This window comes from Saccopteryx leptura, chromosome 9 (genome assembly GCF_036850995.1).
Source record: "Saccopteryx leptura isolate mSacLep1 chromosome 9, mSacLep1_pri_phased_curated, whole genome shotgun sequence".
Classification (NCBI taxonomy): domain Eukaryota; kingdom Metazoa; phylum Chordata; class Mammalia; order Chiroptera; family Emballonuridae; genus Saccopteryx; species Saccopteryx leptura.
Genome location: NC_089511.1, coordinates 62,659,359 through 62,676,037, shown reverse-complemented (window position 1 = coordinate 62,676,037; position 16,679 = coordinate 62,659,359). Strand labels below are relative to the sequence as shown.

The following is a 16,679-nucleotide window of genomic DNA, read 5'->3' as shown; positions in this document are numbered from 1 at the left end:
TGTCAATGTTGTTGAGTAAGGCATTCTCAATAAGGGGTACTTAACTGGAGCCACTGAATCTCCTATACATTGTAGAAAGCATTTTATTAGCCACAGTTTTATCCATTGCCAATGGGTTGGGGAATAGAACGGAAAAGAAGTATGGGTCTTTGAGATCAGTAGTTTTTCCCTGATTAAATATTATACATCACTTCATTTTAATGAATGATAAAATCTGTACTAAAACAAGGAAGGCAATAACACTACTTGGGGTGACAGACCTCTGTTACATTGTCTTGAAATTGCTTTTAACCATTATTTTTATCATGGACCCTAGCAAGCAAAATTAATTGAAAGCACATGGGATTTTCTTCTGATTATGTTAGTCCTCTTAATGTCTAAACCCTCTCAACCATTTATGACCTTTATTAAATACAGCAAAATATGATTTTTCAACAGCCTTTTCTTTAACAAGTTTATGTCTAATTTCACTGACATAAATTGAAAATAATTATATCACACTAATCCCAGTTATACCTAATGCTTGGTCTAATTTATGGTTACACTTTACATATATGCACTGCTAACAAAAATTAGGGGGTATTTTATTGCTTCATATTCCTTTTGAAATATCCCCTAATTTTTGTGAGCTTTATATTTCAAACATTCCTTGTCATATATTGTGAAAGTATGCATTTTTTCTTATTAGAGTATATATAAGGTCTTAAATCTTGTTTTTAGCCAGAAACATTTTGTCTTCATCCCTGATCAACAAGACTTAAGAACAAACACCTTTTGGCCCTGGCTGGTTTGCTCAGTGGTAGAGCATGGGCCCAACATGTGGATGCCCCAGTTTCGACTCCCTATCAGGGCACACAATAGAAGTGACCATTGGCTTCTCCACCTCTCCACCTCCCCCTTTTGTCTCTCTTGCTCTCTTTCTCTCTCTCTTCCCCTCCCACAGCCATGGCTCAATTGGTTCAATTGATTTGAGCACTTTGGCATAGACACTGAGAATGGCTCTGTGGAGCCTCCACCTTAGGTGCTAAAAATAGCTCAGTTACAAGCAGGACTCCAGATGGGCAGAGCATCGGTCCCAGATGGGGAGTTGCCGGGTGGATCCCGGTCAGAGCACATTCGGGAGTCTGTCTCTGCCTCCCCTCCTCTCACTTGGAAAAGAAGGAAAAAGATCCTTTTTAAAATAGAAGAAACACCTTTCAAAGAACTCATTTATCTTTAGGACATGTTTGTGAGGAAGGAATGAGTAAAATAATATCATCTCTGTGTTATAGATAAAAAAGTGGACACTTAGATTTTAGAACTTATATTTTGTTTTTTAAATTTCAAGATAATCTATAAAGAGGATAATATAAATAAACTTGACTGTTCCTTCATGCATTATCCCCACCATAGTATTATTTTGAAGGAAATCCTTAAGACCAAATCATTTTATTTGTAAATACTCTAGAAATTATACTTCTAAAAGTTTAAGGGTATATATAGTCAATATATCTTCAAAAGTCTTGTATTCAAATTTCCCAGTTTTGCAGTTTTTTTAACAATCAGCATTCAAATAAGGGCCATATATTACAGTTGATAGTTGATTGATTATGTCTCTTAAATCTCTTAATCTGTTGGTTTTAATTCTTATTCTAATTCTCTCTCACACACACAACACATACTCATAGTCACACACAGTTTATTTGTTGAAGAAATTGGATTTTGTGTGTCTGTGTAAATTTGGTTATTTATCTTACAGTTTTCCATAGTCTAGATATTGCTGATTGCATGTTTGAGTTGTCTCTTTTCTTTTTTTTTTTTTGTGAGAGAGAGACTGACAGGAAGAGAGAGAGATGAGAAGCATCAACTCATAGTTGCGGCACCTTAGTTCATTGATTGCTTTCTCATACATGCCTTGACTGGGGGGGGGGGGGGCGGCTCCATCTGAACCAGTGACCCTTTGCTCAAGCCAGCGACCCTGCACTGAAGCGGGTGAGCCCGTGCTCAAGCTGGTGAGCTCAGGGTTTCGAACCTGGGTCCTCAGCATCCCAGACAGACACTCTATCCACTGCACCACCGCCTGGTCAGGCAATTTTTTTTCTTTTCTGGATCAGACATAGGTTGGTTCATAGGAATATGCCTTAGGAAATATTTACTTTTATCCAGAGGCATATAATATGTCTGGGCCTCCCACTCATATTAATATCCATTGCTGAAATACTTAGATCCTTTATTTTATTAGGGATTGCAAACTGGTGGTATTTTAAATTTATTTATTAGCAGAGATACCTCTACTTTTTCAGCTATTTGACTGAGGTGCAATTTTTATAGGAAATGCAAGATAATGGCTTGATTTATTTTGTATTTATATACTAGTTACCAAAACAATGGATTTCCTTAACATCCTTCAGAGGTGACTAGAGTTAGTTTTTGTTGTTGTTGTTGTTGGTGTTGGTTTCTTAGAAAATTTAATTTAATAGGATGACATAGATCAATAAGAGTACATATATTTCAGATAAAGTTAGGTTTTAAATATCACTATGAATTTGTGGATTTAAAGACATTTTATGTATCGATGTATTACCATTGTTATTGATATTCTGATTGACCCATTTTTGGCTACTAGAAGCCTCTCCAAGTTGGTGCCTTTGATAAAACCATAGTAACCTTTGATTTCTTTTTTTTTTTTTTTTTTTTTTTTTTGTATTTTTCTGAAGCTGGAAACGGGGAGAGACAGTCAGACAGACTCCCGCATGCGCCCGACCGGGATCCACCCAGCACGCCCACCAGGGGCGACGCTTTTCCCACCAGGGGGCGATGCTCTGCCCCTCCGGGACGTCGCTCTGCCGAGACCAGAGCCACTCTAGCGCCTGGGGCAGAGGCCAAGGAGCCATCCCCAGTGCCCGGGCCATCTTTGCTCCAATGGAGCCTTGGCTGCGGGAGGGGAAGAGAGAGACAGAGAGGAAGGAGGGGGTGGGGGTGGAGAAGCAAATGGGCGCTTCTCCTATCTGCCTTGGCCGGGAATCGAACCCGGGTCCCCCGCACGCCAGGCCGACGCTCTACCGCTGAGCCAACCGGCCAGGGCCACCTTTGATTTCTGGTAGGACATGATATTCCAGGATCATCACATATATGTCCCGACTCGGGCTGGAAATCAGCCATTTCTAAAGAGTTCTGGGCTTTTTTGGTGGGAAAGAATATTTAGAAACCATAATCTGGGTACATAGCAGACTTTTTTAAAAGTCATATAATCAAAAGTAAGGTCAGATACAGTTCATAAATCTGTCCTAATCTATTAATTTTTCAGTACCACAGAAATGCAAGATTGAAGTACACTTTTAGTTCAAAATGATGAACACCTAAAAGAAAATTTCTTTTGACTTCAGAGTTAATTTTGTTACAAAGTTGGTTACTCGGATTAAATTTTTATTGACTGCAGTTGGTTGCAGAAGGTTGCAGTTTAGTGTGTGCTGGCTGACAAAAGTCAAGCCAGTAAGAATTAAAATTTCACAGTGAAGAGTCTCAAATCTATCCACAAATCAATAAAAGTTGACTCTAAAGCCTCCATATCAACTAGAAGATTTGGGATTATCAAAGCAAGACAAGAAACTCTGACCTTGGCTAGAACACTTATCTCAGAACATAGATTTCCTCATCTATAAATTAAAGAGTTGAATTAAAGATTATTTCTGGGATCTGAGTCTATCAGCGTAAAATTTTTTATCAGATACTTTGATTAATCACATTTTCTTTGCCATGCGGTTTTTTTGTTTTAAAATTTTCCCATTAGTTAAATTATTTGAAGTGATAAAATATGGAAGATAATTTAAATGATCTATTCTGTGTTTCATTTGCACCTTTTATAAACCTCTCGTTTTAATAAAATTTAGTATTTATGGTTACCAGAGTTAGTGGAGTGTGTATAGTATTTATATATTATTGCGCTATATTCTCTTAGGAGGATATAAATGATTCATTCAGTTCATCATACTTGCTTCATTGGTGTTTTCATTTGAAATGATACCATGGTATTATTAAAAATGTACATATTCATGTATAAAATTTATTTAAAAGTTGAATCTATTTTAATCCTATACAAAAGGTAGTCAGAAATTTGTATGAAAATGGATTTGGTGTAGTGAAGCACACTTTTCAGCGACAAGAATACTTCATATTTTATTGCTTGGGTTTTTTTTTAAAGACTAGTAGCAATAAAGGTTCCCCCTTACCCTTCACTGAGACAGCCTTCAGTTAATCTGATAGAGAAGCATAGCAAAGATTCTTATTAGAGCTAAGTCATTCTCTTCTAGGGATAGTAAGCTTTATACTTAAAAGAGATTGATTCCATGCATTTTCAGGCTTCAAGGATGCCATTTGGGGCAGTATTTTTTTAATATTTATAAATAATTAAGAGTTAATTCACAAAGTTTATTGCCAATATATAGGAGTATAAAAAGACTCAATTATGATAAAAGTACCATGCTGTCCGTAAGTTCCTTACAATTCTCTGAACTCACATTCCCACATTTTTTAAATGACAGAATAGATTGTCTCTAAGATGGTCACCAATCCTTATATTTTGTGGTACTCCAAAGTTTCAAAGTTATGTTGCTACTTTGTACAGCATACATTTTTCCTCATGTGATTTTTGAATAAGAATTCCTTCAAAAAGAACTTGGGTAGTATATGATAGTGTTCACCTGTCTGTATATATGCCCATTTTCCAGGGAATAGGTTTTCCCCTCTTTGCTATGTCAGTAATGTCCACATAGACATTATTATGTGAGTATGTTGGTTTTTGTATGTGACTGTACAGACAATCTCTCTTCATTCAAAGAAGTGAAGAATTTCTTTTCATTCTTAACCAGCTCTTTTAACTGCCAGCCAAATACTATTCTGTACACATTCTGGTAGGCATACTCATTCTCCTCTAAAACTTCTCTACCCAGTACAGTCGCATCACCACTAACCATCAGTGGCTGTTAAGTTCTTGATATGTGGTAGTCTGAATTGAGATGTTCCATAAGATAGACTAGATTTGGAGACTTAGTATTGAAAAAATAATGTAAAATATCTCAAAAAAATGTTATCCCTTATATGCTAGTATTCTGGATACGTTGGGTTACATAAAAGACATTATTTTGAAGTACTGTAATAATTATTACATAATTATATTCCTCAGTTTCATTATACCATATTAACTGTGATTGTTAGAAAATCTTAAATTACATATGTGGCTCACATTATATTTCTAATGGACACAACTGCTCTAGAATAATGTAATATCAGTCATTATCCAGGCAGCCAAATCCTTGTCTTTGCATACTAGATAGTTCTATTACAGACTTTCCTCCTAAGATTCTGTGGAGACTAAGTGCAGTTGTTGGGTTGTATGTGGTATGGCAGTGTCTGTGTATGACTTGGGAATAGACATTTTTTTCATATAGACACAGTAAACATCACCACAATGTCATACTTAGTACCACTCAGAAAAACAGTTTAGCGTGTATGAAACCATTGCCTTTTTCTAAGTCTTGCATTCAGCATTTGAAAAAATAATTTTTACCATTATGAAGATAATATTACTTTATGGATCTTTGACTATGAGCTTTGTAAATGAATGTTACATGTGAAATAAATGTTAAGGAAAACCTGTTTTGTTGCAGTAAACACTGTTATGGTTGTACTATGTTAATTGATAACATTGTATATTATGCAAGAATATTAGAATAAGAAACATACTTTACTAATCCATCTATTTTACTACTGTTGGAAATATAGTTAACATAATTCACATTACAGTTATGACATGCTGTGCTTATGTCATTGTAAATTTCAAGGTATATATAAAAGACAGCAAACTCCTGCTTAAACTGAGAGATCAAAACAGGTTATGTTTTAATCTCATGTAATTTAATGTAAGTGCTATATGTAGCATACTTTGAAATATTACTCAGTATTTTTTTTTCTTTACAAACAGAGAGAGAGAGAGAGAGACAGATAAGGACAGACAGACAGGAAGGGAGAGAAATGAGAAGCATCAATTCTTTGTTGTGGCTCCTTAGTTGTTCATTGATTGCTTTCTCGTATGTGCCTTGACCAGGGGGCTACAGCAAAGCATGTGACCCCTTGCTCAAGCCAGCGACCTTTGGGGTTTAAACCAGTGACCTTGAGATTATGTCTATGATCCCACACTCAAGCCAGCGATGCTGTGCTCAAGCTGGTGAGCGTGTGCTCAAGCCGGTGACTTTGGGGTTTCAAACCTGGGTCTTCCGTGTTCCAATCAGATGCTCTATTCACTGCGCCACCTCCTGGTCAAGCTACTCAGTATTTTTTTAAATGAATTTATTGGGGTGACACTAGTTAACATAATTATACAGGTTTCAGGTGCCCAGTTTTTAACACATCTTTGTACACTGTATTGTGTGTTCACCCCACCCCAAATCAAGTCTTTGTCCATCACCATTTATACCCCCCCATGCCCTCCTCCAACTCTCCCCCTTAAAAAATCGTCCTGGTTTGAATTTTAATATTGAAAATTCTCAAAATAACATATTTTACATTTTAAATTATCAGCATTAAGATTATAATTGCATGTGGTGTGTATGGTAGTTAAGCAATAAAACATTTCTTTTATCATTACAGAAATATGCCCCTTCTAAAACACCAGTTTTGTTTTAATTTTTAGGAGACCAGAATTCGAGCAATGGATAAGAATGCTAAGAAAATGCATAACTTCTCTGTCATCAACCCTGTTGCTGGACAGGCTGTAACACATGTTTTTGCAACTGACAGTAGAGATGATCTCCAGAAGTGGATGGAAGCCTTCTGGCAGCACTTCTTTGATCTTAGTAAGTTCATGTTTGGCTTTTCTAACAGTATATTCATGTATCCTTAAGTGATACACACTGCAATCTAAATAATAAAATTATATATACTATATTATAATCTTGTAATCTGTATCAAGAGATTATTATCCTCTTGAATAAAATGGTAGTATATCACCAATGCAATGATGCCTTTTTCTCTTAACATTTCCCCAGTACCTGACTGACTATAATATGGTATACCTTTGAATTCCTGGTGTCCCTGCCTCTTATATTTGTTTTAAGAAATCGATGGCATTTTAATTAAAATCAAAATCAACTTGATTAACACAAGCTGTGATTTTAAGTAGTTTCTTACAAGCATGAAGTCACACTATGCATTGAAAACAGTGACTTTTTTTCATGTTAAGGTAATTCATATTTTAGTGGGAATTAGATGATTTCATTGAAGTTACTTCTGTGCAAATGCATTTTTCTTTTTTAATTAAATTTATTGGGGTGACATTGATTAATACAATTATATAGGTTTTACGTGTACAATTCCAGTAGACTGTATATTACATTGTGTGCCCACCACTCAAGGTCAAATCTTCTTCCATCAACATATATTTGACCCCTTGACCGTTTACTACTCCTCACCTTCCTTCCCTCCGGTAATACCAGTCTGTGTGAGTTTTTGTTTGTTTTTCTTATTTGTTCATTTGTTGCTTTCAGTTTTATATTCTACATATGAGTGAAATCATATGGTTCTTAACTTCTGTCTGATTTATTTCACTTAGCATGATATTCTCAAGATCCATCCATATTGTTGATAAACCATTTGAGGAATAATAAACTTCTTTAATACAGTGATGATCCTAAAATATTGAAATGTTTAGAAGGACACTCATTTCCCTGTAACCTTTTGTTAACTCAACATTTGTTACAATATCATTTTTTAAAACTATACATACATTTTTCAGTTTCAACAATACAGTCCAGTGCTATGGATTATAAAACAGTGTGACAGTAGTGTAATAGAATTCCAGTATATAAAATATGTGAGGCTCTTATAGTCTCAATTTCAAGAGGAATGTTATCAATGGGAAGATAGTGAAATCTCATATATTGAAAATATAGATAATGGTTGTTTCTAATCAAATTAAGCCTACTGTTAGAGTCAACCATTTATATCTTTAGAATGCTTTCCTATAGAATTACAAAGTAGAGCCATTTTCACACAATAGTAGTTACTTCTACAACTCCTAGAAATAATCCTAGAGACATTTTAGGACTTCTTACAAGCTGTTTCGGGGAACTATATAGAGTTTATATCTGCAGTCTTCAGATTAAGTTTTAGAAGCCTACTCTGATCCATGGCCTAGTCAAATATTATAGTGATGTTTGGGGAAGGGGACAGAAAAGGGAACTAAATTTGACTATCTTTCATGTACAATATGGCTTCATTTATTTCTAATAACATCTCAGTGATGGAGAAATCATTTCTCTCTGCTCTAAAAATGAGAAAATTAGTCCTGAAGAGGTTTTACTTTGCTACAGGGAACCATAGGGAGAGCTCTCTCCCTGGGCCTTCTTGGATTCTTAAGGACTTGTTTTTTCTTAAGTACTATCCTATCCCTGTGCATTCAGTAGATGTTTAAATATTTGTTTTATGTCTATCAGCGTGCACTCTATTTCTTTCTTTTAAAATTTGAACTCATCATAGGTGTATTTCCTAAAAGACAACTTCCTTTCATTTGCTAATCACAGCTAAAATTTTAACTGCTTCCCTAAATGCTCTGATTTAGAGAGTGTCTTATAGAAGACTGTATTATTTTTAGAAATTATTCTGGTATTTATAATATTTATGTACATTAAAACAAGAAGGAACAGTAAAAAAAAAAAGTAAAAATACCAAGATATTATAGTCTGGATATCAACTTCTACTAGATGATCTTCTGTTTCATTCTCCAGATTATGTAAAATAATTTATCGTGCCAGAAAGCAGAGTGATTAGGATAAGAATCTCATGGCATTTTGTACTGTCAAAGTAATAAGAAAGTGATGACAGTAGGGTTCTCAGGTCTGTGTCTTTAGTACTTAATGTTTGGGGATAAAATCTGCCAATCTCTGTAATTTTTAAAATATAAATTCTATTATATTGTACTTTAGAATTCATTGTGTATCAAGATAGGAAGTAAAGGTGGAAGTGTTTATACTACCCTAAAGATTAACTTGGACTTTAAAGTTTTTATCTTCCCAGGGATAAGTATAGCTTCTTGGGGGTGAAATAATGATGTGCAGAACAAAGGAGAGGATAGCGATCCAGGCAGAATAAAATAAGAGTAATTCAGCAGTTAGAGCAAATTTCAATTATTTGACTCTGCTTGAGTAGAAAATCAGAAGAGTGAGATAATTAGAAATTATGAATAAACTCTAATGGAACTAGTTTTATTTAGCCTGTAGAACACTCTGAGGAGTGGAGGTTGGGAGACAAGAGGGATATAATAATTAATTTTTATTTTTTTCCATATAATTATTTTAATCTTTTTTAAAATTATAGTTTGCATTCAATATTATTTTGTGATAGTTTCAGAAGGACAGCACAGTGGTCAATCACTCTTCACAAAGTGCTTCCCCTGATATTTTTCGTGCCCACTTGGTACCATACATAGTTATTACATGTAATGCTTAATTTTATTTATTTATTATTTTTTTTATCTTTTTGGTGACCAACACAGAAAGACAGAGAGAGGGACAGATAGAACAGACATACAGACAGGAAGTAGAGAGATGAGAAGCATCAATTCTTCGTTGCGACACCTTAGTTGTTCATTGATTGCATTCTCATATGTGCCTTGACCAGGGGTTACAGCAGAGTGAGTGACCCCTTGCTCAAGCCAGCAACTTTGGGCTTAAGCCAGCGACCTCAAGGTTTTGAACCTGGGTCCTCTGCATCTCAGTCTGAGGCTCTATCTACTGTGCCACCACCTGCTCAGGCTAATGGTTAATTTTTAATATACTGCTCACAAAAATTAGGGGATATTTTATCACTTCATATTTATTTTGAAATGTCCCCTAATTTTTGTGACCAGTATATTTGAGAGCTAACAAACATATAAAAGAGGAATGCTACTTTTTTTGGACAATCAAAAAAGGTAGAGCTAGGAATGTTGGGTCAAAAATAACTTTTTTCATATGTTCAATAATATAAATATTGAGTTATATAAGCAATTTAGGATAATAGATTATTTGACTGGGAATATTATAGCAATAAATATTATAGGAAATATCTTCAGTATACAGATTATATGTGAATAAAACATTTCTTTAATATTTTATACTGGGTCTTTACCTTTATGTAGCGTACTACTGGTAGCATGTGTAACTGCATACTAATTTATTCACTAGTAAATGTTTCAGTTGGAAAATCTTGATCAGTGAACATATCACCTTTTTGTAGTTCAGATTTCAGTAACATGGGATAAGGTACTTTATATTCCAATTTTCAGCATGATTAGTTTTCTGCTACCAGTTTAGCTATCAAAAGCTTTCATCTATCAATATAGAGAAAATACTGCACTTTATAATTTGTATAAGACTTGACAGAGAAATGTTTGCTAGTTTAAAGTGTTTCATTATTTTTCCATTAGATACAGCCTTTTTTTTCTGCCCCCAAGGAGGAAAAGCTGACTTTTATATATTTATCTAAAAAGGAAATGGAGGACAGGAATAAGTTATCAGATCTCAGATCCTACTAGATTGAAATTCTGCAGGGCAACCTTTGAAGCCTCAAACTTAAGATTTTATTCCCTTTATGAGTTGCTATGTGAGTTATTTTGAAAATTTTATGATATTCTATATTTAGCATTATAATAAAATATGCTGAAATATTTTTGTTGCTTAACTATTTAAGGTGATAGATTTAAAATGTATGTATATATTACCATATTACTGTAACAGACTTAAAACAACAAAAATGAATAGCTAATTTGACGAAACATGAAATATCTTTAATTTTTAAGCCATAGAAAATAACTAAGTTGGAGATTGAATATGGAGATTGAGAATATAATAAAAGAAGAAATACAGATCATAAATCAGTCTAAGAAGGCACATGTGTATTCCATTTACTTTTCTACTGATGTAAGAATTTAAGAATGGTGAACCTCCATAACTTATACTTTTATAATATGAATATATGGACACATAGTTTCTCACACAGTTGTTATCCAGCATGCAGGTGCACAGTATATATGGAATGCTTAAGTGTTTTTATATCCACTCTGAAGAAATAAATCTGAGAATTTTATTTTAAAATGAAAACAGTAAAGCATAATTAAAAGAAAAATCAATGTCGTCCACACTTTTAAAGTTTAACTTAATAATTGAAACAACTTATTTGAGTGGTTTTTTTTATTCTGAATACCTAATGGCTTTATTTAAAATGTCCTTCCTAAAATAAATTAGATTCTGTTAGGATTTTGAGTGTTCTGTCTCCATAGTAATAGGCTTTTATATACCTTTTACTTAAATGAAAATTCGTTGCTTTTCTAGAGTTGTATGACTTTTTTAAAAGCATGATAACCATCTTGAGGAGGTAATTGTTAACCAATTTTTACTTCTTAATTAGAATTCTCAAAGTTGAAATCATTTTTGAGAACCACTGCTCCTTACTTATTTTTCTACTTCCTCTTAGGTAACTTTATTTCATTTAATTTTTTACCTTTCAACTGTCTTAAATACTGGACATTTTTATTTAATATTTAAAAGTAAAGAATTTGTACAAACTTTAGCCATAAATAGAAATTTTAGTTATTGACCATTTAGTGAAGTAGTACAGTATTTAAAATATCCAGAGATCTTAGCTTAACATCTATACATAGAACTTTATTTTTAAAATAGATTTCTTTCATGCTTAGACTTGGATTTTAAAATTATGGGTAGTACTATATTTTTGTGGCTTTCTTAAGGCAATGTATAAACTGTTGTTTTTTCAAACAAAAATGTGTTGGTATCTTTGAAAATGAAATATACTTCTTCACATTTATGGTTTAAACTAGCCTGCTGCTTTCTGTTTTTCTTAGGCCAATGGAAGCATTGTTGTGAAGAACTTATGAAAATTGAGATTATGTCACCACGGAAACCACTTTTGTTCCTGACAAAAGAGGCGACCTCAGTCTATCATGATATGAGTAAGTAAGGTTTGTCTTTTCTAAACTGCAAGGTAACAAAAACAGCATTGTCCATACTCAAGCAGCTTATTCTATTGACATTAAAATATATTAAAATTTTCAGGGCACAGTGAAAATGAATGAAAAAAGACTATGATTATTGACTGAAGAACTCATGTTTAATAGATGAATTAATACAAAATTAATGCATACACATTCTTGTAGTTTGTATACTTAAGACCAAACAAAACTTAAGGTTTCAAAATGAATAAAGGTTCACTAAAATCAATATCAGCTGAGTAGCTGGTGAAAATTCTGAAAATTTAAAGTTGCAGATTTTAAATATAGGACGGGGCAAAGTAGGCTTACAGTTGTTTGTATGGAAAACAATACAATAATAATGGTATGAGAATAAACTGTTTCCCGGATTGGGGACTGTAAACCTACTTTGCCCCACCCTGTATATATCATGTTCAGTAACATTTTTATTTTATTTTATTAAATTTGTTTAAGGTCATGTTGATAAAAGAATATTTAAATGGAAGCTCTCATCTTAGGCCAAAGAAATTGGTGAAGTTTAATGCTTTGGAAATTTTTAAATGATCAGACTCATTAACATTTTATTTTCTCACACTTTGAATAGTATTTATCTTTATAGGATTGCCTCAGTAAATAGTGTTGCAAATAAGCACAAGTCAAGACAAAATTCTAGTCTGTTTTGTCCCCAATGTCTCTGCACTCATATATACTTTAAATGTTACATTAAAAATGATACATTTGGGTTTATACATTTGAAAATACCAGTGATTCATTTAATAGATATTTATTTCTGTTTTCATATTTTACCAAGGGAAATTTCACCCAGCATTCTTATCACCAAAATAGTATCAGGGCTTCATTCACTCTATTTCTCTGGGGTTTTGTTTTGTATTTTTACCCTATTAAAGAGACTTGCTGGTCTATAGGAAAAAATCTATTGTGTTTGTCCCAGTTTATGGAATCCACTCTTACCCAGTTAGAATAGATTTTTTAAATCCAGTAAAGAAATTGAAAAAAATCCTGATGTAACTCTATTTCTTTGTAAGCTGGACTTGACTCATTTATTTAAGAATACAGTACATATATTTATACATATACATGTGTGCTTGTGTGTGTGTGTGTATGTGTGAAGTGCATAGTGCATGATCTTATTTCTTTGGTTCTATAGGTATGGTTATTTTTACAAGTAAATGTCTTAAAAATAAAAGCCACGTGCTTTCCCAGTCTGTTTCTGATTACCATTATAGATAGGATTTTGGTTTAGAAAATAATAACTTACTCAGGTAAAGTTTATACTGTTTGAATTTTTTCCGATGTATTTTTTTTTCTTAAAATTATTACAGGCATTGATTCACCTATAAAACTTGAAAGTGTAACTGATATAATACAAAAAAAAATTGAAGAGACAAATGGACAGTTCCTTATCAGTCAGAATGAAGAATCCTCACCACCACCTTGGACCACACTCTTTGATGGTAACCATCAAGTGGTGATCCAGAAAAAGATATCTTCTGCAAGCAAGCAGTCACATGATGGGAAAGGGAAGAAGAGACGAGCTCCTCTTCCTCCTTCTGATAAAGCTCCATTTAGCTTAAAAACACAGATGAGCACAGATCAGTTGATTAAGGACAACAGGGAGGAAACAAATGTATCTCAGACCTCTTCTTTGGATACCAAATTACCAACCCTAATACATCGTTTACAGAAGCCAATGGCTGCTCCTCGAAAACTTCTTCCTGCCAGGAAAAGTAGTTTAACTCATGGGGAGCACGGGGAGCACACAGACGTTCAAACCAATTTTGAAGCCAAGCCCATGCCAGTTCCAAGGCAAAAATCTATCAAAGACATTTTGGACCCTAGATCATGGTTGCAGGCACAAGTATAGGAACCCGTAATGTGTAAAATGTCTACAAAATCTATAACTGTGATGCTTTACTCAGAAGTACTATAGATGTAGTAATATGAAATTATGTAGGTAAATAAAATAGTGATTTAAATCAATAATTAATAAGCTATTAGATATAAAAGTTTTATAATTAAAAAATAAATTTCTTTTTTACTTCTGGTTTTTAGAGTATAAGTGATTTTCTCAGCACAGTGCAAGAGGCACTCTCTAGACAATATCCTAATTGTTGGAAGGGTTAATTTATTCCTAAATTAGTACCAGGCAGTGAACAAGAACGAGGCAGAAGAAAGCATTAAAATTTCTTTGGGGAGAGGCTGTCTAGTAATTTAAAATGTGTTAAATATGAGCCATTTTCTCATTGTGAGAATTTTAATGCTAATGGAATTTTTCAGAAGTTTTATTTAAACCACAAATTATAGAATCCACCCAAGAAAATTTCTTCTTAGTATTCTGGAATTCTCATCTAATGGTTCACTGGCTCTCATCTATTGTTTAACTCACTAGTTAACTCACTGACCTTTTAAATTTCTAGGATAAGTTTTGGGATATTAAATTTTTTAAAGAGATTTTGTAATGTACTATATTCAAAGTTGTCTCCTTGATGAGCCCTGAAATCCTGTAGAAATTATCTTCATAAGTGAAGCATATATTTATTAGTTTAGAGAAAAGTAGATGAAGTATTCTTTACTGCCATTTTTCTATGCATGGTGCTAATTTCCACGTGACACTGGAATTTACGGAAGTGAGTAGCTGATTAACACCTTAAAATTCATTATAATACTTATTTTAAAAGCAGGTGGTCGATTCAAAAAATATCAGAAAAGTGGGCCATAATAATAACTTTCAAAATTAATTCCCTTTTTAAAAAATTTAATTAAATTTTCTCTTTCTAGTAAGGTTTGTGTCTGCTATTGATATTAATCATTAAAGTCATATTCTTTCAATAATGTCATCAGAATTACCATTGGAGGTAATTTTCATAGAAACTAATCATAGTGACCCAAACAGAATTATGAAATTAAGTGAGGAATAAATAGCAAGATATTGAATACCTTACAAGGGGGTAAATAATCAATGTTTTATAATACTTCTTGTAAACAAGAGATGAACAGAATCTAATCAGAATTTCCAAATAAAACAGTTTCCATAAGGTGTCAGCAACATAACTAAAAATCTCAAATCACAGTGAACTCTAAATGTCGTTGAAAGAAGTAAGAGTTAAATTACTGCCCTGTGAATAATCTCTGGAGATCTTTTTAAAGCCCGTAAGAACTCTATTTGGATCAGAACTCCATTATTACAAAGTAAAATGAACACTTGACAAAAATAACATTAATTTAAATGGAGTCTTTCATTATTTTTAGATAGCATAGTCTTTTTTCATTTATATAGAATGATGTAACTGCCAGGTTACTTTTGTGTTTGCTCAGGACTCTAGTAAGAATTGGGACTCTAGGGAGCAATGATACAAAAGGTCTCTTGTGACTGGCGATGTCAGGATAGACATACTATTTGATGAGAAGGAAACCCTATATGCTTGCCTGATAGAATTTAGAGATAATCACATGTATAAAAACCTAAAAAGGTGGGATTAATTTGTTTTTTCTAATTAGAAGGCTCTTATAAATTTCTGTTGTGATTGCCAATTTTTAGTAAATGGCATATGAAAAATCTAAAGGTTGATATTATTTGAATTTCTATTTTAAACCCCACTGCTGTTTTTGACAGCATTTGTGACTTTTGTTGCCCCTAAATTATTGAGTTAAAAGATGCTATAGGCAAACTTGTTTCTGAAACTGGCATCTTAAGCATTCCTTTTTTGTTGTTGTTAGAGACTTTTTTATAACAAACTAGCGCTAAAATTTCCAAATTATAGTATCATTTCTCTTTATGCATATTATATCTAGAAGTGTTTATGTTTGTACAGGAAAGAGAAATTATTCATAGATAAATTACCTAGCAGTTGTTCCTTTTGTGGGGCACTTTGAAACAAGGCTGAAGGCCCTTCTTCCTAGGACCATTTAGGTGAAACCTGACCTAAATTATTCAGGCTATTTCTAGGGGACATGTTGCTATATGTTACTAAGCTTTTGAAATTGGGCTGAAGTCTTCAGCTGCACTTCCTTTGATATTGTGCTCATTAAATATTAGTTTAGTTCCCCCCAAAATATGTAATATGAGGTTGGGGCTCCTCCTTCCCCCTTCCCTTTTTCCCCCCTCCCTCCCTCCCTTCCTCCCTCCTTCCCTTCCTTTTTCTTCCCTTCCCTTCCCTTCCCTTCCCTTCCCTTCCCTTCCCTTCCCTTCCCTTCCCTTCCCTTCCCTTCCCTTCCCTTCCCTTCCCTTCCCTTCCCTTCCCTTCCCTCCCCTCCCCTCCCCTCCCCTCCCCTCCCCTCCCCTCCCCTCCCCTCCCCTCCCCTCCCTTCCCTTCCCGCCTCCCTCCCTCCCTCCCTTCTTTTCTTCCTTCTTTTCCTCCCTCCCTCCCTTTTCCTCCCTCCCTCCCTCCTTTCCTCCCTTCCTTCTTTCTTTCCTTCCTCCCTTCCTTTCTCAGTTAAAAAAAAACAAAAAAACTAGAAGTACTGAACCTGAATACTTTGTTAAGGAATTCATCAAAAGAAGTATTTGTTCTCTCATTTTCTAAACGAGAAGTTTATGTCAGAGAAAAATATGCCATCTAATATAAGCTATTTCAGCTTTATATGATATGGATTTTCACATTCCTTGTTTGTTTTTTAAATTTATTTCTTGGTATATAAAGGCTATAAACTTTAAACAAAG

At 33.9% G+C, this 16,679-nt stretch overlaps 1 protein-coding gene across 2 annotated transcripts in view; it reads left to right on the top strand.

The window, feature by feature from the left end:
• The window catches only part of RTKN2 (rhotekin 2), a 75,390-nt gene extending 60,331 nt beyond the window's left edge, over positions 1-15,059 (top strand). For both annotated transcript variants that reach the window (XM_066349550.1, XM_066349549.1), the window contains 3 exons: positions 6,668-6,830; positions 11,873-11,980; positions 13,342-15,059. In XM_066349550.1, the coding sequence (XP_066205647.1) occupies positions 6,668-6,830; positions 11,873-11,980; positions 13,342-13,883 (813 nt within the window). In that variant the 3' untranslated portion in view covers positions 13,884-15,059. The remainder of the gene's footprint in view (positions 1-6,667; positions 6,831-11,872; positions 11,981-13,341) is intronic.
• Positions 15,060-16,679: the final 1,620 nt, after the last annotated feature.